Raw genomic sequence first — 24,830 nt, 5'->3', positions numbered from 1 at the left:
TCCCAGTGTGTCTTTCCTTCCCAGTGTGAGTTCCCTGAGGATAGGGACCATGTGTGAGTCACCTCTGTGTCCCCAGGGCCCAGCACAGAGGGCCCCCAGAAATGATCAAGCCTGTTTTCCTCTCTCACTGCCCTGTTCTCAGAGACCGAGTACTCGGTGGATGATGAGTGTTTAGTGAAGTTGCTGAAAGGCCTGTGTCTGAAATACCTGGGCCGTGTCCAGGAGGCTGAGGAGAATTTCAGGAGCATCACTGCCAAGTAAGTGCCTCTGGCTACTTCTGATCCCCATGGCCTACTGCTGGGTGCAGTTCTCTCGGATAGAATTTTCAGGCATATTTTTCCCTCATGTGCACTCACTCCAGTGTGTGGCCCTACCTCTATGCACCATGCAGTGTCTACTCGGTGCCAGGACCCGTGCTGGGCACTGATCATTAAGACCTCATCCCCCTGGGCCACCAGACTGCTTAACTACAGGAGCCCATCTGCACTGAGCTCCATCTGAATAGTGCCCCCTGAAGTTTGCAATTCACCAACTCTGACCTTGCCCTTGGGGATCACAAACATGACAGATAGATAGCTACAGGCAACTCGATCTGGTATGATCAGGACTGTGCTAGGGAGAAGCAGAGAAGATAGAAGGTGTCCTGAAGAGGACCCTAAACCCAAAGCAGGATATGCCGTTTAAATTGGGAAGTTTAGGAGGCAGAGAAAGCAATGGAGGAGGAGTTTTCAGTGGAGTAGGTTACAGCACATGCAAATGCTCAGGCACAGAGACACCTGAGGCTGGAGGGACAGTGCCTAGGCTCTCCCTGACCATGTGAAATTATAGAGGGAAAGGGCTGCAGACAAAAGTGGGTGTGGGGGGTGGGGTTTACACTGCGAAGGGCCTGGCTGTCTTTCTAGAAGACTGAGCTTGATCCTGCAGAGAGAAAAGAGCCAGGAAAGATACCAGACAGGGCAGGTCTGGGTCCTAAAAGGGTGTTTCTGGGGCAGTATGGTGCGTAGGTTAAAGGGGCCAAATTGGAGACAGGATACTTCCCAATATAATTAATCATTCAACTTGGGAAGAAAGGGAGGTTGGGGATTTAGGTGGGAGTAGGCTAAGGATATGGTAAGAGCCATAGGTTGTTAGGAAGCTGGGTCCCAGGTGCAGAGGCCTGGAAGGCTCTGTTGTGGATCCTAATCCTTTCTAGGGCTGGGTAGTGGGAACCCTCCTAAACTGTAATTCAGAGCTGGAAACTCCACTCAAGGGCATGGGTTGGATCCTTTCACTTGGAGAAGGCTCTGGAGGAGGGGCTTGAAGGGCATCTCAAGGGCAGGGCCTGTAAACCACGTCCTCCTGTCTCACAGTGAAAAGAAGATTAAATATGACCACTACTTGATCCCAAATGCCCTGCTGGAGCTGGCCCTGCTGTTCATGGAGCAAGGTAGAAATGAAGAGGCTGTCAAGCTCTTGGAAACTGCCAAGTAAGACTGGATTAGCCCAGGCATCAGTGAGGGAGGGTGTAGGCAAGGCAGTATGGTATCTAGAGGCTGGACCTGTGTCCCTGGGAACCCAGCTCTCACCTAGCATGCAAAGGCTTCCTCAATTTACCAGTGAGGAATTGGAATCCCAGAAGTAGGGAGTGAGTTACCCAAGGTCACACACAAGTAAACCACAAGGCTCTGTGAAGCTTCAAGTCTCCTGCCTTCTAGCCCATTGAGCTACCTCTCGAAACCTCAAGCTTGGGGACCCATGAGGACCAAGAGCAGCTCCTTGAGGGCATGATATCTGGGTGAGGAGATTCACAGCCTTGCTGCTAATTCCTGTTGGGCAGGCCCAACATTTTTTAGACAGACAGGGATTTAGACTGCAGCTCTTCCTTGGCTGGTGGGCTCCCACAACTCAGACTGAAGCAGCCTCATGTGTCTGATTCTCTGGTCTCTTCCAGGCAAAACTACAAGAACTACTCCATGGAGTCAAGGACACATTTTCGAATCCAGGCAGCCACACTCCAAGCCAAGTCTTCTCTAGAGAATGGCAACAGAACCATGGTCTCCTCGGTGTCCTTGTAGTTTTGTGCAGCACTCCCAAGCTGGAAGACAGAGACAGCTGAACAGAGCTCCTGGAAACATTTCAAAACCAATCCCCTCCCCCTGCCCTGCCTTCGGGGTCCACCGGTGCTCCAGTGGGATGGCACGACCTGAGTATCCGTGAAGCCACGCTGGCGTTTTCACCAGTGTGGCCAAGTCCTTTGCCAAGGACAGAGCAGGTGGAGCCCTCTGCCTGGCCTATCGCATATACGGGTACTTGTTTTTCACTGTGATGTTTAAGAGAATGTACGAATAGTTTACATTTTCCTTAGAAATACAATGATGGGATCATAGTTGGCTTTTTAAAAAACCACCAACCAACCACCTGCATATCTTTGCTTTAATCCATACTGATCTGGAGGTAAATCTGTATGATGCCAAAGGCGAAACTGCTTTTCAGACCTCAGCAAGGTCTCAGCTACCCGGGCTGGAAGGACCCTCAGGAGGGTCTGCACCTCAGGCTTCAAAACCTCTGGGGGCTGCACAAAGACACCCCCTATCTTACTCCTTATACTTCATTTTAATTCCCTTTGTATCCTTCCAATTTAAAAAAAATCAAACTTATCTTTTTAGTGAGATAATTTTCATTTGAGTTGATCTGCAGGGAAAAAAATCAATCTCTACCAGTCAGGAGCAGGGATGCTGGGGCCTGATGGGGAGCTGCGTGGCTCTTTCTGTGCCAGGAAGTTTGGGGGGAGGGGTGGTTCTCAAACTGAAACCACTGGGAATGATTTGAAATCTTCTGTACTTCACTCTGAAGTACACTTACTTACCAACAGCATTTTTTTTTGGGGGGGGGTTATCCTTGGCCTACTGTCTATGTTTTAAACTTTTTAGTTAAGAGAAAATAGATATTTAAGTAATAAAATTTATATACTTAAAAGAAATCATCCAACATCTATTTCAGTAAAATGTGTTGCTTGAATTCTTAGGCAGGGCAGAAAGTCTGGATCAGAAACCTGTTTTATTTAGATTAACAGCATATTCTAAAATTTTTAGGATAAGTCACCAACATTTAAAAATGGGGAGATTTCACAAATAAATCATGTTTCCAGCCTCTTATTAAAAAAAAAAAAAAAGATCTGGCAACATTGGGCCTTATTACCATAAGCAACAAAGCAACAATCAGTTGGAGCTGAGTAGAGGTGTCTTCAAACACTTATGTTACCCTTCTGGTCCCTAAAATCACCTGCACTGGCAACTTCTGGGACTGTTACAATGAGAACTCAAGTTCAGTGACTGAGTTTTAGCATTCAGAATCTCATGACGGCATACTTCGATGTAACCATTTCCATAGAAAACTTCCATAGTAAAAGTATTCATCTGTGAACAGGTCACTAAAATATATGAATGCAATTTCCCTAAGAGAAGAACCACAGACAACTCTCCCATCTTCTAGCATTGCTATATTTAGCAAACACTCCTGAGCATCTGCCAGTGGCTGGGTGGGTTAATCTACTAACATACAGTCAACCAGCTTCCTCTGGCAGATACTGAATGGGTTTTAGGTAAGGCATATTACCATTAGGGAAAGAAAGCAAACTGTCAGCAGAGCTGCTGTGAAATTTTCCCCCCATTCTGTTAGAACCAGACAAAAGACTAATCTCCATAGAGCAGCCCTCTGTAAGTGCTATCTCCTCCAAAGACTGGATGCTGGGAGACCTGTTTCTAGGTTGCTGGGCAGGGCGGGTGTGAGAGGGTGACTACAGGCAGGCTGCTGAGAGGACAGCTTTCTGTGGCTCTCCCACACTTTAGAACCCTACCTATTACTGCACAGAAGCAGAACTAGACAGAGGATACCAAACATAATTTGCAAAATAGTTTATTAAAAAAACCCTTTTATCTCAACATTTATTTTAGGTGCTTTTGCTTATATTTAAAAATTTATGCCAGATGGTTTCCTTGTATTTGTTGCTTCTTTCTTGCTGGGCTTCATTAATTAGCCCAGTTCACTTTTACCCCTGTCTGCTGCCCTGGCTGCTGTCTGGCTGATAAGAGAAATCAGTAGGTTTTGTCTCCTTTATCCCATCTGCAACTTGAGATAGTCTATGAAAAACATGCATGTGAGGGAGGGCGGAGGGTAAACACGCAGGGTGTCTGACACCGCTTATCCTGTGCAGAGGCCTTTGAAGGTGAAAATTCTGTTGTAAGCTTCTTACTGTGTCTGCTTTGGGCCATTTCTGGTTACTTCTCTTACAGATCTTTCCACCATGTCTGCCTTGGATAGGGAGCTGATCAGGTGGAGAGTTTTGGCCTAGAAATAAGGAGACTTCAATTCTAGTCCCTGCTTTGCTTTTTTAGAGTAACCTTGGGAAGGTCAGAGACCTCCTGAAAATTAACAACTTGACCAGATTATATTCTTTCCTGCCGTCGACAGTTCTGATTCTAACTCTGGTTAAGTCTGTTGGTGGGTTTTCATCTCCAAAATGAGGAAACAGATATACAACTCTCTACTTTTTGCCAAAGCCTTGCCCAATCTACTCAACCAGAAATGATAGGCTTCCTCAACCCGGGGCCTCGACAGGAGCCCAGGATACCCACAGAGCAAACAATCCCCATTCGGGGCAAGTCTGTGTCCTGTGCCACACACAGGAACTCGGTTGTTAGGAAGTGGCAACTGTGTAACATGACCTCAACAGGCCCTTGACAACGGAAATTCTACCCCTGACTCTCACTGGTCACAGGCCCTTGGGGCTTTCAGCAGCGTGCCGGTCCCTATCAGTTCTGCCAGGCGTTGGCAGGATTCCCTGTTCCTTATCTCTCCAGTCAGAACAGGAGTGCTTCCAAAACAGCTACGGTCATTCATAGCAAAAGCCATCACCTGAGAGCAAAGTCAGGACCCTCAAAGGCCAACGCCACCCCAAGACCTGGCTGAGGTCCAGGTGGGAGATTCCCAGCAACTGAACAATAGCACCAGGAGGTTTTTAGAAAGCCCTAGCCTGTAAGGACTAGAATCGTTCAACAAAGGAATAAAGTCTGAAGACACTTTTCTCAAGTTGCTCTCAAATTTATTTCTTCTAAAATGACCGAGAACAAACAACTTATCCTTGTTTGCTTCAAAATTAAAGGTTCACAGTGTGCTTTTTCAATAACTGTTTCCTATGTCCTTGGCACCATCACACTAATTCAGTAATAATGAGAAGTGCCTGGATTCCAAAAGCCATGCAGCCAATGAGAGTTTCTCACTCCCAGTCCCCAGATGCAGTTTCCAACGTTGGAAAGTGCCTTTACGCTCAGGTCAGCACAGCTCCTGGGAAATCTGGTGCAAAGCTCACTACTGCCCAACAGGGTAAGTCCACAAGGAGCTGCACTGGGGGACTTGAAAATTCATTTCTCATTAGCAATCTATGAGTTGCCTCCACTGTATAAAGTCAAGTGTCAAATGACAAAATGTAACAGAGCCCTTCGTTTGTGAAGACGTACAAATACTGAAGGTCACAATGGACTTCTAAAAGTTGACATTCAAGTTTAATCAGACACGTCACAGCTAATACCTCACAAATGACGGGACTGGGTTTTCTTGTTTTTCTTGACATCATTAACAAACACTTCTGAACACCAGACACTGTATATATGTTCTGGACAAAATAGCTACTATCGAGTGCTCATTATTTACCAGTTGCTATTCTGAACACTTTACATAGTTCTAATCCTCATAACCACATTAAGGAAGGACTATTATTGCCAATTTACAGACGAGAAAACCGAAACATGTCAGATAACTTGCCTAAGACCACAGGTACTATGCAGCATGAAGATCTCAAAGCAGTTGCCCATGCTCTGCTAAATTGCTGGTGGAGCTTAAAATGATCAGATTCAAGTTGAATCTGACTTACAGTGACTTGGGCCACTGTTAAGGTAGTAGCTAAGAACTCAAAAACCAGAAATCCTCGGCTTGGAACACATAAGAGAACATATGTCTGTGTGGCCCCTTCCCCAGGGCACTTGGCTTCATGAGGTAGGGACAGGGTCTAACTTGGACAAAATCAAAAGAAATCAAAGGCAACCCTTAAGCAACAGTATTTGCTCATAGAATCATCAAGGGATACTGGAGGAAAAGGCATGATCGAATCCCCAGACGGACAGGCAGAGTTCTGGTCAGCTACTCTACAGACAAGAAGTGAAGCCTGAACAGATGCAGAGGCTCAGGCCAGGATTGAGGCTTGAGCAGTAGCAAGCCATGTGCTTGAAGATAAAGACAGTAAGAGATAGGAACTTTGACAACTGGGAAGCACATGCTATAGGCATTCAATTTGAAGTTTGGCTGGCCAGCCAAACACACCACATCTGTGGGTCAAAGTGGTCCATGGGCCAGAAATCTGTCACCCCTGAATTGTAGCCTTCAGATAACTAACTATGGGAAGAGACTGTGAGCAAATTCACAGTAAGAGAAAAAGCCTGCTCTCCTAAAAATACCAACATTAAGTTCTATTAATTACATGGGGTAGTGGGGAAAAAGCACAGACTGGATTCAAACTTAGTTGGAATTATTTCACTGCTTTGAGAATCAGTTTACACTTACATAAAACAAGGCTAATGCCACTGTTTCACAGCATTGCTGAGGATAAAAAGAAATCATGAGAACAGTGTAGCACAGCCCCTAGTATATTCAGGGAGTATGTTTATTTGGCCTCATATACTGTGGGAAGGCGGTGGTGGAGCTGGCCTTGGGGATGACTGAATCAAGGGCTCCAGGGCTGCTTCATCTCTTGGCTTTGCTTCTGTGTTAGATGGGGTACTGGGCAGACAAAAAACAAGATGTATCCATGCTATGTCTTTTTTTTTTTTTAACGTTCATATGCAGAAATTGGCTTGCTATATTCCAAGGTAATGGGAAGGATAAGGACAGTGGGTTCAATCTGTGGCACTGGTTAATGACAAGAATTGCCAGAAAGTTTTCTTTGCCTTTCTTGCCATCCTCAAAAATCCTGTGTATACGATCCCTATTTTCCAACGGGAACTTCCTTGATAATGGCTTCCTCTCCACCAGAAATGCTCAGGTTGCTTAGGACCTGTCTTCTTCCCTATTCTCCTCCCCTTCACTTAGTAACCATCGATGCCCAACTGTCCTGATCTCATGGAGTTTGGTCTGATGAGGAAGACATAAAAGTAACCACAGAATTACAGCCATGGTGTAAGTAAATGGGATGTGTTTGGTCCAGAGGATAAGCCAGCCATTGGAACAAACTGAGGGAGTGAACTACAGGGCAGAAATTGTAATTTCAAAAGATTTGAGACAGGAATGAGCTTGACATTTTAGAAAGCACAAAAAGAAAGTACACGTGGCTAGAAGGTAGAGTATTATGAAAGAGGAGAGGCAGGAAGCCAACTCTCTTTGGTAAGAAGTTTGGATTTTACTCTCAGCACAGTGGGAAGCTATACAAGTTCTAAGCAGAGGAATGACATCATCCAATTTACTCAAACTTATTTTAGCTGCAATGTGAAGAATGGATTATGTAGGGTTAAACTTGGAATTTTGGAGGCTGGTGCCCATGCCAAACGCTTCCAGCAACACTTACCTCTGCTTTGTGTAAAACTGCTGGGTAAAAAATACAACTTCCCTTCACCAGCTATAAGACTTAGGGAAAAAAATACTTTCAGTATGCTAAGTTGCTCTAAGCATATTGAGAGGCTCTAAGGGTCAATGTAAGTTGGCATTTCATATCCTTTGCTTGTCACAAAAATCAGAAACCCAACTTATCAAACTTCAAAGATATTAACTCAAAGTTTAAGAAATATAGTCCCGAGAATGGTACTTGCAATAACCATCTCAAAATACCCTACTAGATATAATACCTGCTAACTACCACAAAGAATGTTTATAAATTATTCCTCCTCATGTCAAGATAACATTACATTGATTATTAGTGTAAGCAAGGCTGTGAAGACAAATAGTTTTTTAAAAAAATAATTCCCCTTCCTCATATACTACACACCCTAAAACTATAGCTATTAATCTATATTCTGTCTGCTGAGTTCGGTGACCCTCAGAGACAGGTCAGGATGCTACGGTGTCAAAGCTCAAGGACCGGCTCTGATTCCGGCATTGGCAGAATGTAGCCTGTTCTCCCAACTCTGGCATGGAGAGTGCTGGAAGCAACCTCAATGTCTTTCTGATAGCATAGTCCAGGCTTCCCATTCATACAATGCTTTGGGATCCTGAATGACTAAATTAACTATCACATGGCCCCCAGAGAAAAGCTGGGCTTACCATTTTTCAAAGCCAACCAAATCTGCTCTGACCCATGTGGCTCAGTTGGTTGGGCACTGCCCTGTCAAGTGAAAGGCTGCCAGTTCGATTCCCAGTTGGGGTATGTACAAGAGGCAACCAATTGATGTTTCTCACCCTCTCTCTTTTCTTTCCTTCCCTATCTCTAAAAATAAATTAAAAATCTTAAAAAAAAAGTCAACCAAATCTTTTTGCAAGCATTCAGAGTTCACCACTATGACCAGACTCTTGAGGCAAACCCTCAGTTACCTATTTCAACTTTTTTTTCAGTGCCAAGAAATCTGGAGCCTATAAGCACCGATGTTACAGAAGCGGTTCAAAGCAAACAGTTGCTGCTCACCCTTTGAATACAATCAGTCCTGGACACCTAAAGTGTGTACCTTATTCATAATGCTGCTTTGCTCTTCATTTGTATGCAGAGGAAAACAAACTTTCTGTCGAAAGCATCCAAAGATGACTAAATCTTCCAGTGGGCATTAACTTTTCTCAAGAAACAAAAATGTAAAAGAAAGTTAGTATCTCTCCTAAAGTTGCCTATAAACTTTATGAACTGTAAGTGGTTTTAGTCTCTCAGTCACAGTAATCAGATGGTTCCAGTTACTGTCCTGAGCTAATGCCTATTACTCAGAGTGACAAGGCAAACAAGAACAACATGGACAATTAAAGTGTGCAGATAGGTCTGACCACCTTCTGTAAAACTTCACTGATGCCTCTAACAAAACTTTATGAATCAGTGAATGGGTTGTATAGGGATTCATCGGGATTTTCTACTTCCATGCTAAAGAATAAGAGAATAACTAAAGGACAAATGGAAAAGTAAAGTCTGGGCACTCTTACCTGAACAGCCAAACTCTGAATAATCCACAAGCACCCAATACTGTTGTTATTTTTTAAATTACCCTGTGTGGTTTTAAAAAGGACTGGTTAGAAATAAGTAAGCTAATCAATTTTGGGGGGATGCCTTTGGACTCAGAGGCTCTCATAAAAGGAATTACAAAGTATTTAAAAAATTAATACCCCCAAATACATGTGCTTCATCCATTTACTAAATTCCATATGTTGTTTTAATATAAACCTCAATGTGTTGTAATATGACTCCTAGGAGCTAAAAAAAATACATGGAGGTTATTTTTCTCTAGCTAAAAATACTGTAGGTGCAGAGCTACCAAACAGTCCAGCAAGTTTTCCCTAAATACATAAAATTAACTTACTGTATCTTTTAAACCACATAGGAAAAATACTATTTTAAGATGTTTATATAATGCAATTCAACCAAACATTTATAGTTACTTGATTAAACCCTTATGTTTCACTCAAATCATAAGCCTGTCTAAATCTCAAATGTGAACATTAAATCACAACCTGAGCATAGGCAAATACTTATTTTGATGTATACAGAAGTGAGAAAAAAATTCTTTCAGAAACTATTTTTGATAGCTCTTAGAAAAATCTCAATGGTGGGCCAATCAGTAACTGTATTCAGTGCAATAATGAACATTTTGTAGTTGCACATTTAAATTCTATACGTTACTTAACAAGCATTTATTAAGCACTAAAGTTTTGAGTACCTCTTCCTAAGGAAAAAAAATGTATGTAAAGAGAGAAATGGGTGGACCCAAACTTTTCACAAGCTCTCACACTCATGCCTCCCATGATAGGGAAGTCCTGAACCAGGCTTGAGTCTTAGGGAAGTCCAGGTGAGCGCAGTAGGACTACAGCATGGGAGCAATTCAGAGGGCACAGAAGGAAGCTAACAAACTATTTCCTCTGGCTTTCTCCTCACCTAGTAAAGTAGATGATCTTTAAATTCAGATGAGTAAATTTAATATTACTTCAGGAGCTACAATGAAAAATCCAACTTTTCACACGTCCACTAATTTCAAAATTAAAGGCTTAAAAAATTAGTTGAGGTTATTACATCAGCTATGTTGCACTTACATGCAAGTGAGTCAGCTGACTAAAAACTGATTCCTTGCTGGTGCCTTTGCAAGCAGAGGTAGATACCGACCTGTGCACATTTCTAATTTATGCGAAAGAAACTTACCTTCAATTTTATTGTTATTCCTTTTAAAAAATGCATGCTTCCTTATGAAGGAGCTTTGTACGCAGAGAATCTGCTACTTCAATGTCCACTGTGTTCTGTAAAATCACACTGTTTTAATATCACACGGTATACTGATAGTAGGGGAAAAGTCTTATGATACCTCTTTAAGAGATTCTCTACAAAGAACACTCACTGAATTGAAAAGGTTTGTGTGAACCAAACTATAAGTAGCTGAAAGTACTTTAATTTGTCGAATTTACGTTTAAAAGAGTAAGCTTCTTTATTTTTGCCTCATTAGGCTTCTCAGACATTTAAAATCCTATAGACAAGCATGAATACATCTTACTCAAATCTAAATATGATGAACCTATCATCTGGCTTTAGAAAATTGAAGCTATCAAGCTTCTAAACTTATCATTAGATGGTATTAAATGCCAAGCCATAAAAAATACTCTCCCAAAAGTATATATTCCTAGAGATTTAAAAGTAATTAATTAAATCTATACGTATCTATTTTAACAAGAGGATTAGACAACTTGGGGAATACTGTCACGTAATCAACTCTTAACTTTAGCCCTTTACAATTGTATCATAACTTTATTTAACTTTGGAAAAGCCAAAATTGATAGTTTTTAACAGGGTGAGTAAAGACTGAAATCAAAGAATACAAAGCACCCTAAAAAAAAAGCATTCAGCTCAATACTGGTTCCTTCAATGTCACTGCCAAACTTCTGTGAAGGAAGCCTTGTATAAAGAAGACTAACGGTAACACAGAAAATGGTTTTTTAAAAAAAGTTCATTAACCAAATTTAACGATCTAGGGGAAAAGGTCTGGCTGTAAAACTTGATGACACAGACATCATATTTAAGCAGAAAATACAAGAATAAAAAAAGTAATGCCACTAAAAATACTACACAATTTCAGGTTTCCTCCAAATTTGTTTTATGTAATTGGGTGGATATAAATTAATAAACAAAAACTTAAGCAAGATACATGTAACAATTTAACAGAACCCGACAATCTAATTTCTTTCATCCCCCGCCCCCCCGAAATTCACCTTGAAGTTTTTCCATCATGGGGCTCATAAGAAAACAAACCAACACATGGATAGTAGAGTCAAATGTCAAATGTTTAAGAAGTACTTATGACATACTTAATTCCTCTATAATGCAGTTATGAAGAACCTTTAAGATACTTGTGTTTTTTATGTAGAAAAGTGTTAGAATCAAATATTCAACTCAATATAAAATAATAAGAAACATTTCTGATTTGTTAAGTTGAAATTGCTTCTGTTTCTAATTTTTTTTTTAAGATATCACTGAGCTGAACAAATGAATCACCTTTGAGTACATAAGGGAAAATAAACACATGCTAAGTGGATAAAACATTACAACTACATCTTTACTAGACCATCTCTACCTCTAACACTTCAGAAGCTTAGAGATTCAGTGTTCTTACATTAACTGCAAGAAAAAAATAAAGGAGAAATTCCTTCTTTTTTCAGATCACAACTATGAAGTCATGTGATTATACAAATTCTGCATTTGTGTGCAAAACATGAAATACGTTTATCTTAATTCTCCTTGCTTACCAGACTTGTCAGTCAGCTAGCAGGACTTTCCAAGAAACAGAGACTGAGATGCATTTTGTGTAACTTCAGTTAACCTCAGCACTACAATAATAAGAGATGCAGTATCCTTTTGTTATGGTTCAAGACAGCAGGGAAGGGGGTCACAAGAAAGAAATCAAAATTGTTAAAACTGAGAAACTTTTCTCAGTTTCACCATGGTGCCACTTTCATTTTTACATAAACCTCATGGCATAATTCTAGAGCAATAAATCAGAAGTCTTAATATTTAAAATTTACCTTGACTTTTATCACCATATTAACCAATATAGTTAGATAAAACACATAGGAAAGGGTAATATTAAATCCCACTTAGAGTTTGTTTCTTGACACATTATCTCATTTTTTTAATAGAAAAGGGATAGTGCATCTCAGTTTGCTTACAAGCTAGGAGATCACTTTGAATTCTGCATTTCCTAACTGCAAACAGATATAGCACATAACAGGTTATAAATAAACTGGTTTTCAAGCATAGAGCCAGCCCCAACGATAATAATACACTATTAAAAAAGACCTAAGGCAATGAATTCCATTTCCAATGGAAAAAAAGAACTGTGCAAACAAGCTTAAAACTACTTTTTTTTGTGCCAGTGTTATAAAATGTAGCTTTTAATAAAACCTTGACCCAAATGCCAGCAACTTGAGAAAAGAATTTGGGTGGGGGAAGAAGAAAGTTATTTCATTTAGGAAAAACAATCACTATCTTTTTCCTAATCTTCAACACACACAATTTAAACATGTACAGCTGCTGTAACACTTTACACAATTCCTATGTACTGGAGCAATAACAAGATCTAAATACAATTATACTTTTTTTTAAACACTGGGTCAAGGCTTTACGTAAAAATACCATCCTACTTTTCCCCCTAAGTTTCTAAAATATGACATACTTTCCCCCAACATCTGCAGCCATTCAGAAATCTTTAGGAAACTTTTGTGCATGATCTTAGTTCCTAATCCCTGGCTCTTTGGGCTCAGTGACAAAAGATCAAAACCACCAAAAATGACGGTTCACTTGAAGTCAGATGAGAGATCCTGGCTCAATTTGTCTCATAGGATGAAAGCAGTGCTGCATCAACTGGCTCCATGCAGGAGGGGCACGTGAAGGATCTCATCAACCAGTCATCTATACAGTCCAGATGATAGATGTGCATGCACGGCAGAAATCGAATTGGGTCCCCATAAACAAAGTCCATCATACAGATCACACACCTGTTGGGAGTGAGGGAGAGGAATCAGGAAGCATTGTTAGAGAAGTGATCTATTCAGAATACTCTTTAAAATCTCATTACAAAGACAGCCTTAATCTGAACAGATAAAAAAATAGCCATCCTACCACCAAAGCAAATTGAATTTTTTCCTGCATTAAATCATCCACAATCTCTTATTTCAATTCCTGTGGAAATATGTAGAATTTGAGAGCAATCAACACAACAAAGAGAAACGGACCACACATGGATCAAGTCCATTGCCAGAACTGCGCTTGTAAAACAGATACATGTAGAAGACAGTGAAAGGAGAATGTGATGCTTTAGGTAGGAAACTACTCAGTTTACATGAACTGAGTTTTTAGTCTAAGTCCAGGAGTAAGACAGTTTTCATTTTAATAACTACATATAGAAACAGAACACTAATTTCAGCCTATTTATTGGGCTGCTGTAGGCTGGAATTCTGTTCATTAACCCCAGTTTCAAGTTGACCACGCTTTTCTTCAGGTTCAAAAGGCAACCCAATTCCACAGTGTTTCAAGAGTCAGTATTCTAGACAGGCTGTGATCTTAAGTGCTAGCACTAAATGGTGCTATGGCTCAAACAGTCAAACATCAACACAGTAAATTACACCATACTTGAATTGGCAAGACCACTCTCAACCTAAAATGAGCATGGCTGTCTTCATTAGAAGCTTTCAGACAGTAATTCTGAGGACAAAAACTCCCGAGAAGTAAAATTTTATATTCAACTCATCAGGCTTAATAAAATTATTCAAGAGACTGATACAAGATTTTCCTTATATCACTAAAAATCCTTAGTGAATTTTTCTCAGTCTGATTGACTGATTTACTTATATAAGCCAACTGATTTATGCATACATAACCAACCAAAGTATTCCTATACCATAATTTACTACTTAACTATATCTCTACTGTTGTTTTTCACCTAATAAAACTATGGTGCATACCTTTATGCATAAAGCTATAAAAACTGAAGTGAAGCACACATTTTGGGATAAACCTCAAGAATTAACTGTCTCAAAGGGTACAGTAGACCTGAAGGTCCTTGACACACTGCCAAATTGCTTTCTCAGCTGAGGTAGTGTTGGTACTAGTTCATACAAAGATGGATCATTTTTAACTGACATCAGCTTTCATCCAAATGGACACAAGCAACATATAAAATGGTTTACCGCTGTTTTTATATATAAAATTTTCTTACATTGCTACATCTAAATATTCTCTTGCATTAAATGATTATAGTATCTGACTTTTAAAATGCAGGGGAGTATTTTTTGAAAGAAAATCTCTTAAGGTATTGACCTCTGAAACATGTATAAATTTATTAGAACTTACTCTCGGATCTTTTTTTCTGATCCATCTCTTCCAGGGTCATATACTCCTTTCGGCAGATGCTGTATGAGGCCTATTCTTTGAGCTATCCTAATCTGCTCCTCTTCAGTCAGCTGAGTTGCTAGGCGAGTCTGGCTAGGTGTTGGATGATAGACCGGAACTGGAACTTGTTCCTAAATTTTAAGAAATGGAGAAAAAATATTTTATTAAAAATCTGTTTTCTGGGTTTATATTTTCCCTTTGTTTCTTTTATTTTTCACTGGAGGAAGGACAGGAGTCTGGGGAGAGGTAGCCTGAGCTAGAGTACAGTGGTATGAGATTCTATTTTATTTCTATTTAACTTTAGCATATCTGACCTACTTTGAAGGATATAAACACAAGCTTCCCTGAAAAACCAGTATGAAATGTGATGTGAAATATTTCTCCATGAGGACCATAAAACCCAGACATATATTCATTCCTGATACATGATAAGATAAATCAATATAATTAATTCATCTAGTAAACTGCATGCAATATCCTGAAGGTCACAATGGAGTTTTGTGGCTTCAGTATACCATTACATTATGTACATTAAAATTGGTCAAAACTTCCAGTCAAGATGGAAGTGTAGGTAAACATGGCTTGCCTTCTTGCACAACCACATTAAAATTACAATTGAAATATAAAATAACCATCACTCAGAACAATCAGAAATCAAGATGAATGGAAGCCCTACCACTACAAAATTAAAGAAACCACATCCATTTCAGGGGAAGAAGAGAAGGGTTGACAGAAACAAGTATAAAAGATACATGGACAAGACTTCCACCAAGATGAAGGCGTAGGTGGAAGCACTGTGTCTCTTCCCACAACCAAATTTAAAAACAACAAAGTTTTAGCAACAAAAATGCAGCCAAAACCACAGAAAATTGAACTTCACGGAAGTCTGACAACAACGAACCCTTCAGCCAAACCGGTAAGAGGGGCAGAGCCAGCAGCAGAGTGGGGTTGGGCTGGAAAGATCCACCAGACCGACCCGGGCCCAGAACCCAGGCGCACCGGCAGCCATAGGTTGATCCCAGGTGTGGAGAAGCGGGCGGACCCACTGAGGGCTGGCCACGATCACACATTTGCGTGCAGATAAACCGGTGAAGGAGGGAGCAGTGAGACAGACCGTGCAGGGCCCAGTGGCAGGAAGCAGCAGAGGGAACCGCCATTGTCCCTCTCTGACCCTGCCCACACCTACAGCGTCACAAACCAGCGACCTGGGTGGCCCCACACTGGTGAACAACTAAGGCTCCGCTCCTCATACATAACAGGCACGAACAGATCAAAACATGGCTCAAGAAGAACTTAGAGCCCCAGAGCCAATAAATCTAAGCGATGAAGAAATAGCCAAACTTTCAGATGCACAGTTCAAAACACTGGTGATCAGGATGCTCACATAACTGGTTGATTTCAGTCACAAATTAGAGGAACATATGAAGGCTAAACTAATTGAAATGAATGGAAATGCACAGGAAACCAATAGTAATGGAAAGGAAACTGGGACTCAAATCGAAGGAGTAGACCAGAAAGAGGAAAAAAATGACCAACCAGAAAATAATGAAGAAACAAGAATTCAAAAAAATGAGGAGAGGCTTAGGAACCTTCAGGACATTTTTAAACACTCCAACATCTGAATTACAGGGGTACCAGAAAGGGAAGAGGAACAGCCACGAGTGGAAACCTTATTTGAACAAATAATAAAGGAGAACTTCCCCAATCTGGCAAAGGAAATGGACTTCCAGGAAATCCAGGAAGCTCAGAGAGTCCCAAAGAAGTTGGACCCAAGAAGGAACACACCCCCTGGCTGGTGTAGCTCAGTGGATTGAGCGCAGGCCTGCGAACCAGACAATCGCGGTTCTATTCCCAGTCAGGGCACATGCCTGGGTTGCAAACCAGTTCCCTGCAGGCCAGTTCCCAGCAGGGGACGCACAAAAGGCAACCATACATTGATGTTTCTCTCCCTCTCTCCTTCCCTTCCCCTCTAAAGATAAATAAATAAAATATTAAAAAAAAAAAAGGAACACACCAAGACACATCATCATTACATTAGCCAAGATTAAAATGAAGGAGAGAATCCTAGAAGCAGCAAGAGATAAGGGGACAGTCAACTACAAAGGAGTTCCCATCAGACTGTCAGTGGATTTCTCAAAAGAGACCTCACAGGCAAGAAGGGGCTGGAAAGAAGTATTCCAAGTCATGAAAGGTAAGGACCTACATCCAAGATTGCTCTACCCAGCAAAGCTTTCATTTAGAATGGAAGGACAGATAAAGTGCTTCTCAGATAAGATCAAATTCAAGGAGTTCATCATCACCAAGCCCTTATTATATAAAATGTTAAAGGGACTTACCTAAGAAAAGATAAAAAAGATGAACAGTGAAAGGACAGCAAACTCACAGTTATTAAGAACCACACCTAAAACAAAAGCAAACTAAGAGGACAGCTAGATCAGGAGTGAACCATAAAAATGAAGATCACATGGAGGGTTAGCAACAGGGGAGTGGGAGAAGGAGAAGGGGGGAGAAGGTACAGAAAATAAGTAGCATAGATGGTAGGTAGAAAATAGATAGGGGGAGGGCAAGAATAGTAGGGGAGATATAGAATCTAAAGAACTTGAGATACGTGGTCATAAACTAAATGGGGAGGGGAACGGTGGGGGAGAGGGTGTGTAGGGTGGAGGGGCATGAAGGGGGGAATAGAACAACTGTAATGGCATAATCAATAAAATATATTTTTAAAAAGACACATGGAAAAAAACTAGGGTGGGTGGAAATAAAAGGCGGGGGGAGGGCTGGGGGGGGAGTGAGCTGGGATGGGAGTAAAAGATAGAAAACTGTACTTGAATAACAACTAAAATAAAAAATAAAATAAAAAAAATAAAGAAACCACATCCATCCAGACTGATGGAGACATATAATGGGCTGGTCTCACATTGACACGTGATGGACAAAGATTCAGGAGGAATAGCCCAGAAGCAAGGAGTTCTAGCCCAACAGCAGGTCCTAAAGCCCATGGTTCCAGTGCCAGGAAGATAGGTCCCAATAACTTCTGGCTATGGAAACCAGTGGGGATTGAGTTGGTACAAGAAAATTCTGGAGTCCCAAGCAATTCCTCTTAAAGAACACATACAAAAACTTACTCAGACTCACTCCTTCTGAGCTCCAGCATGGGGGTGGCAGCTTGAAAGGTAACCATGGCACAGAGGGAGGAAGTGAAGTGCCTGGCATCAGGCGAGAGCTAGGGAGCCGCTTTCTCCCAGTCAGAAAGGTGGGCAGAGGCCATTGTCCCTTTGATGAACCCTCTGCCTACAAAGCCATACAGCCAGCAAGCAGGTGGCATATCTGAGACTCTATCAACCTAACACTGTTTGCCCCACCCTGGAGATCCCCTGAGGCTCTGTTCCACCCAAGTTGTTAACCATAGCTTTTCCATATGAATGACAGGACTTGGTTCACACTCACAACTTCCTAGATTTTTTCAAACAAGCAGCTGACTTTTAGTACCCAGGCCTCATAACTCTTGCTCAGTGGCCCCAGGCCCAGCACTAGGAGCAGCCAGCCAGCCTAGGATTACAGCTTGGCTTTGCTTGGGAAGCTCCAAGCCCAGCAAAAGTTAGCAGCCATCTCAGATTGCTTTATAGTTCATGCAGGGTGGCCTGGGACAGAAGACAGGTTGGGGCTGACCTTGGCCTGCACCACCTGGGAAAGCCCAGAGCCTGTGCATCCAGTGGACAGCTACAGACCACATTAGGGCACCACCACCCTGCCCCTGCACAGATGATCTTCCATGGAGGGCAGAGGCTGGTGGTCTGTGGTCACATACAGTCCTTGTAGCTGACTGGCCTGGGTAAACCCCTCCCACTGACTTCCCAATAGCAATCAAAGCTCAACTACAAGAGGAGGGTGTACTCAGCCCACAGGAAGGTCTCACCTTGAGTACCCAGCTTGGGTGATAGGGGAGGCTGTGCCACTGGACCCCACAAAACACCTACTATATTAGACTACCCTACCAAGACAGTGAATCATAGCAGCTCCACCTAATACATAGAAACAAACACAGGGAGGCTGCCAAAATGAGAAGATAGAGAGACGTGGCCCAAATGAAAGAACAGATCAAAACTCCAGAAAAAGAACTAAACAAAATGGAGATAAGCAATCTATCAGATGCACCGCTGAAAACAATGATTACAAGAATGCTCAAGGAACTTAGTGAGGACCTCAACAGCATAAAAAAGATCCCTTTGTCAGCAAGAAAGGATATACTATTTGAAAAAAAAATTTACAAGGAAACAGTAGAGCAGATGAAGCCAAGAATCAAATCAATGATATGGAACATAAGCAGCTAAAACAACCAATCAGAACAAGAAGAAAAGAGATCAAAACCAACAACAACAAAACAAAACAAACAAACAAACAAGAAATGAAGACAACGCGAATAGCTTCTGGGACGACTTTAAGTGTTTCATCATTTGCATCACAGAGGTGCCAAAAGGAGAAGAGAAAGCATGAAATTGGAAATCCACTTGAAAAAATAATGAAAGAAAATTCCCCTAATTTGGTGAAGGAATAGATAAGCAAGTCCAGGAAGTACAGAGAATTCCAAACAAGATGGTGCAAAGAGGCCCACTCCAAGACACAGCATAATTAAAATGCCAAAGGTTAACAATAAAGACAGAATTTTTTAAAAAGCAAGAAAAACAGTTAGTAACCTACAAGGGAGTTCCCATAAGACTGTCAGCTGATTTCTCAAGAGTCATGAAAAGCAGGGACCTACAGCCAAGATTGCTCTACCCAGCAAAGATATCATTTAGAATCGAAGATCAGATAAAGAGCTTCCCTGACAAGAAAAAAATAAAGAAGTTCATCATCACCTAACCATGATTATATGAAATGTTAAAGGGACTTATTTAGGAAAACGAGTATCAAAACTATGAACAATAAAATGGCAATAAATACGTATCTATTAACAATTGAATCTAAACAACAAACTAAGCCAACAAGAAGAGCAGAGACAGAATCATGGATATAGAGAGCATTTTGATGGTTGCTAGATTGGAGGGGGGTGTGGGAGAATGGGTGAAGAGTTAATGTGATTAAGAAGTACAAATAAGTAGTTACAGAATAGCCATGTGGATGTAAAGTACAGTATAGGAAATGGAGGAGCTGAAGAACGTACACACATGACCCACAGATATGAACAATGGTATGGGGACTGCCTAAGGGAGTGGGGGGTGCTGGGTGTAGGTGGACAAAGGGAGGAAAATTGGGACAAATGCAATAGCATAATCAAAAACATAATTTAAAAAGTAATAGACATGGAAAATGGAGGGGGAAAAGCATTGGCCATTACATACTCTTATTAGCAATTTTATTTTTTCTTTCTATATAGACAGCAACCTTAAAATTAATTTATTCTTTACCTGAAAAGATTGGAATTTGTTGCAATAAACTTTTGTAAAATTCATTTAGGTTTTTGGATACATATTTGGATATGATAACTGAGTGAGTCAAAATGAGACCATCTTTCCTCCCAAATGCAATACATAGCTTTTAGGGATAGAAATTAAATAGCCAAATATCAGCTTATCATATTATTACTATTTAAAATGTATTTAGACATATTGCCATATTGCTTTTCTACTCACATTTGTAGAACAATTTTATTCATACTCTTCATGTATTCTTTCCAGAGATATCCACTGAGTATCTGTTATGGGTCAGGTGATGGGGAGTTGAGAATAAACAAAAATAAAGTTCCTAGAGTGGTGGAAGTTGCTACTTTACATAGATGCTCAGAGAAAACCTCTCTGATGAGACATTTGAGAAGACACCTCAATGAGGTATGCCTAAGATAGCACATCTCTGACCTAATAATTTCATTGTGGCTAGAACTATTTGAGCCACTTATTTTCCAAAGAACGTCTCCACTAAGTAAACTGAGACATATCGCTTTGCATCCATGTATGAAACTGTCACGGGGGATATAATGTTAAATCACAGCTACTTACTCATATTACATTAGAAAATGCTATTTCCATTCATCCTGTAGGATCACTCATGATCTCTACAATTTAAGCATTTGTTTACAATATCAGCCAACATTTGCAACTATGAGATTTTTGCTTACAGAAGTAACTGCTAAATTTGTGTTAAGCTTAAAAAACCAATTCTGTGCTGCCCTGGTTGGTGTGGCTCAGTGGATTCAGCACTGGCAGTTCGATTCCCAGTCAGGGCACATGCCTGGGTTGCAGGCCAGGTCCCCAATGCGGGGGGCACGCAAGAAGCAACCACACATTGATGTTTCTTTCCCTTTCTTTCTCCCTCCCTTCCCCTCTCTCTGAAAAGAAATCAAATCTTAAAAAAAAATTCCGTGAAATGAATGACCTCTATAATCATCCAGAGCTAGAACTGAGGCTGTTTTGAGCTAATGTCTTCTGTGGTTCAAAATAAAATAAATGAGAGAGCATCCATCCTGAGAATTTATAAAGGTGCAAATATAAACATATATATCCTTTCCAAAGAGAAATTTTAGGGGGAAGTCTCAGACAGATAAAAGTTAGGAGAAAAAAACTTTACCACAACATCGTCTAAAGATACCATTATGTCCCTTTAAATTAGCCGTATCCTTTATGAACCCTGTTTCTGACAGTAGTTATTGAGTTTCTTGTCAAAGATAGTTCAGTGTAAGACTTTAAATATTCCTTTTCTCTGAGATTCAGAACAAATGTAAATCTGTTAATAAACAAATAACAGTGTATTCTCTGGTACAATTACCAGTAGTTCAAAGTTTCATGTTTTATAAATTTCCATATAAATTCATTAATACTTTAAGAATGCCTCTTGGATCCTGACAACCTTGGGCTTAAGCTACTTCTCTGCCACTTAACAGAGTGACCGTATTTAACCTATCTGGATTAGCTCCTACCTTACTTACAGGATTGTTATAACCCTTAAAATGAAAAAGCTGGTGAACTCTGGACCTGGAGAACCTCTACAAATGGTAGTTATTATAACCATTAATACTACATTCAAAGAGCTATACCTATTATCGTAGCTGAACTAGCTGTTTTCTATAAGTTCCATGCTTTTCCATCTTACTGTCTTTGCTCTTGTTATTTCCTCTACCGTTCCCTGCAGGTCTACTGATAAACCTTCTACCTGTCCAATAAGTTGACATGAATGGAAGCCTTCCCCATTCCTCCTCTCTGACACCCAGTATTGAGAGACTCTGCCTCTAACTTTCAGCTGAATTATATAGGTGTTGTCTACCTAGAAGAGAATTAGGAAGATTATACTGAATACAGAGAACTTCTGTTACATGTGCAATCATCGAAAACTGTCAACTGTTCTAGCTGTCACAGAGGAAGTACCCAAATGACTGCATTTCTCTGGGAAAGCTTGAAAACTTTCTCTCAGCCCTGTATATCTACACTATGACAACAGGCAATTTTTTGCTTTATAAACAATTAAAAAATTAGTATTTTCTTTTAAATGAACTTTGTACACACACAAAAATTTTCAATTTGTAGCTCAAACTCAGAACATTTTATATGCAACATGTATATTAAAGCCCTATTTTATGCACTAAAAAAATAACTGTTTACTAGGCTTCATAGGGTATATGAAAGCAACTTTAGTTGTTAACGACTATAAATATAGCCATTGCATCTCTTGTTTAGCTAGTCACCCCTTCAAGGTTTTATTGCTGACAGGCAAACTTTCAATGCAGAGAAGTTTCATGGTTCAGGGTTAAAAAGACTGACTTTATGCTGTGACTTACTAGGTTTAAGACCTTGACCAAGTTTGACCTCTATGAGCCTCAGTTTCCCTAAGTGTCTCTGGTACCACATGAAACAAACACATAAAGGCTCTTTAAATAGTTAGCTATTATTATCACAGTTCTAATAGTATATGACTATAGAACAGTGCCCCAATATTTTGAGAAATGAATTGGGTTTACAATTTTCTTATGTCAATCATACCTCAATGAAGCTGAAAACTCAAATAAATAAAATTTAATTTTTTTAAAAAAGGGCCCTGGCCAGGTAGCTAAATTGGTTAGAGTATCAGCCAGATATTCCAAGGTTGTGGGTTCGATTCCTGGTCTGGCACATACAAGAATCACCCAAATGAATGCATAAATAAGTGAAACAACAGATTGATTCCTTTTCTCTCTTTCTCTTTCCGTTGCCTCCCTAAATAAATAAATAAATAAGCAGAGGCAAGCACAATTTTTCAAAAAAAGAGTCTTAAGAGTTCATCTAAGACCAACCCTCTCTTTTTATCAACTTAAGCTTGCCCACCTTGAGTCACATAATGTCCAACAATGTTGAAATTAAAATTTTGGTCTCCCTTTAAGCCAGTAGTTTCTACTACACTATGTTTGGTTGCTGGATAGCAAGAAGATTAGTAAGTTAAATGACTTGAATGTTGTCCATTTACATCACTTTGAAGAACAGTACATTGAAATAACATTTCAAGGAAGCCATCAAAATAAGGCATTTCTAATAAATGGTTCTATAAAGGTTTTTCACCTGCAATAAAGGTTTTATAATTTCAATAACAAGTAGAATTTAAGAACATCAAATCCATCTACAAACATCCCCTGTAAAAACAGATTCTATTACTGGTAGAAAAATAAACTCTAAAGTCTAGCCCTACCTTTTCTTGCCTGTCCTTCGATTAACTCCTGTGGGCTACTTTAGGCAGTTCTTACTGTACATTTGGGGGAAGGTCAAATTCTGCTCCTACCTAAGCAAGAAGACTAGAGGACAGTGTGCTTACTTTGGGAATGTCTATTCTCCAGTGTCACTTTCATAAACTAACTGATCTGAAGTGGTAATAGTCTACTACTTCACTGGGTTTTATAAGAATCAAAACTATTTTGTTCAAAGGAATCTTAACCCTGGTAGAATGGGGCTGGGATGGAATGGTCACCTAGAGGGGATAAGCATCCACATCCCTTACCTGGGGTACCTTGACAGAATCCTAGGAATCAAAGGAACACAATTTTATCTAAGAATGTAGGATTTTCACTCTGAAAAATTAAAAGAGTAGAGTCTCTGCTATTTACTGTGGTGACTTGAGCCACACTGCTTCATATCTTTGAATATAGGAAATAGCAGCATTTTAGAGGATGATGATACATTCATATATAAGATAGTATCAATGAGCTTTGCGAATGCCAATATTTGTAAGTTATTCTAATCCTTAGTTTTCTCCCCATCATCGAATGACTCTGGTTTGCAGACTTTAAGCTAATTGCTCTAGTCCCTGAACACAAGAAAACATTTTGGCCTCCGTTACAAAACCCCTGCCAGCTGTGTTTTTCAACCCTTGCATTACCATTTCCAGTCTAAACTACCGTCCTGACTCTCAATTCCAGTCCAGCTGACCAGTCTTGATGAACTGCCATCTACACCAGGATATGACACACGTGAAGTCACTGTGGAACAACTGGTATAAATAAGACTATGGGTAATAAAGGACTCCAAAATCCTTGAACACACCTATTACAAACAAAAAGAACTAAATTGCTTACAAGTAGTGTCTCTATGCATGTGCTGTTTAAGAGGCTAGTCTCATTATGGATGCATTTTCTTATCTGATATTTTTTGTTAAACCAAAGAAACCTTCTAAGTACCACCTAGATATTTTAAATGATTTAACATTCTAATTTCAGTTTACATACAACTTTTCAGAAAGCCATGGGGAAGAAAATGACTAAGAACTCCTGATATTTTAAAGACAGATGTTGCCTCACCCTTCTTACCACACACACCTCATTTTAAATGCCAGCATATCTGTTAAAAATGGCCTGATATATGTTATTGCTTAGTAACTAGAGATCCAATGGTATTCTCTAGATGGTGAAATAGAATCTTAGATAGGGATATAAAAACCACAATTTTTAAAGACTGAGATTCTGGGACAGTTCTCATCATTCCCTAACTGATGGCTTACTGTCCCTAAACTCTTTGTGTAAATAATACGATTCATGCTGAATACCTGATTTCCTTCTGGGAATCTAGAACTTTGGTATGTGCTAGGCAGTTAGTGCCTAGACAGGGCCTTGGGTTTCTCTGGTAGACAACTATTTACACATACTGGTACCATTCAATGCTAGAGGAATTAAGTGCATTCTGTTAGACACCACTAGGACAGGACTCTCAGAAGCTTCTGTCTGTTTGCTATGAATACATGAAACTTTTCCTTTTGCTGATTTTGATTTGTATTCTTTGCCATAATAAATCATAGCTATGATTAC

At 40.2% G+C, this 24,830-nt stretch overlaps 2 protein-coding genes across 5 annotated transcripts in view; one reads left to right on the top strand and one right to left on the bottom strand.

Annotated features, from left to right (window-relative positions):
• Nucleotides 1-3,923, top strand: part of TTC39A (tetratricopeptide repeat domain 39A) — a 53,546-nt gene extending 49,623 nt beyond the window's left edge. For 3 of the 4 annotated variants that reach the window (XM_053655470.1, XM_053655471.1, XM_053655473.1), the window contains 3 exons: nt 143-257; nt 1,350-1,466; nt 1,931-3,919. In XM_053655470.1, coding sequence (XP_053511445.1) covers nt 143-257; nt 1,350-1,466; nt 1,931-2,054 — 356 coding nt within the window. In that variant the 3' untranslated portion in view covers nt 2,055-3,919. Of the gene's footprint in view, nt 1-142; nt 258-1,349; nt 1,467-1,930 lie in introns of all 4 variants that reach the window. The other variant, XM_037148774.2, reaches the window with a different exon arrangement.
• A 7,341-nt stretch (nt 3,924-11,264) lies between these two features.
• RNF11 (ring finger protein 11) overlaps nt 11,265-24,830 on the bottom strand; it is a 48,679-nt gene continuing 35,113 nt past the window's right edge. The window contains exons 2-3 of the mRNA XM_037148767.2: nt 14,540-14,709; nt 11,265-13,185 (exon numbers count right to left, since the gene is read on the bottom strand). Coding sequence (XP_037004662.1) covers nt 13,014-13,185; nt 14,540-14,709 — 342 coding nt within the window. The 3' untranslated portion in view covers nt 11,265-13,013. The remainder of the gene's footprint in view (nt 13,186-14,539; nt 14,710-24,830) is intronic.

This window comes from Artibeus jamaicensis, unplaced genomic scaffold (assembly GCF_021234435.1).
Source record: "Artibeus jamaicensis isolate MK-2021 breed Jamaican fruit bat unplaced genomic scaffold, CSHL_Jam_final scaffold_1019, whole genome shotgun sequence".
Taxonomy (NCBI): domain Eukaryota; kingdom Metazoa; phylum Chordata; class Mammalia; order Chiroptera; family Phyllostomidae; genus Artibeus; species Artibeus jamaicensis.
Note: the sequence above shows the minus strand (reverse complement) of the source record. Positions and strands in the feature narration are given on the sequence as shown.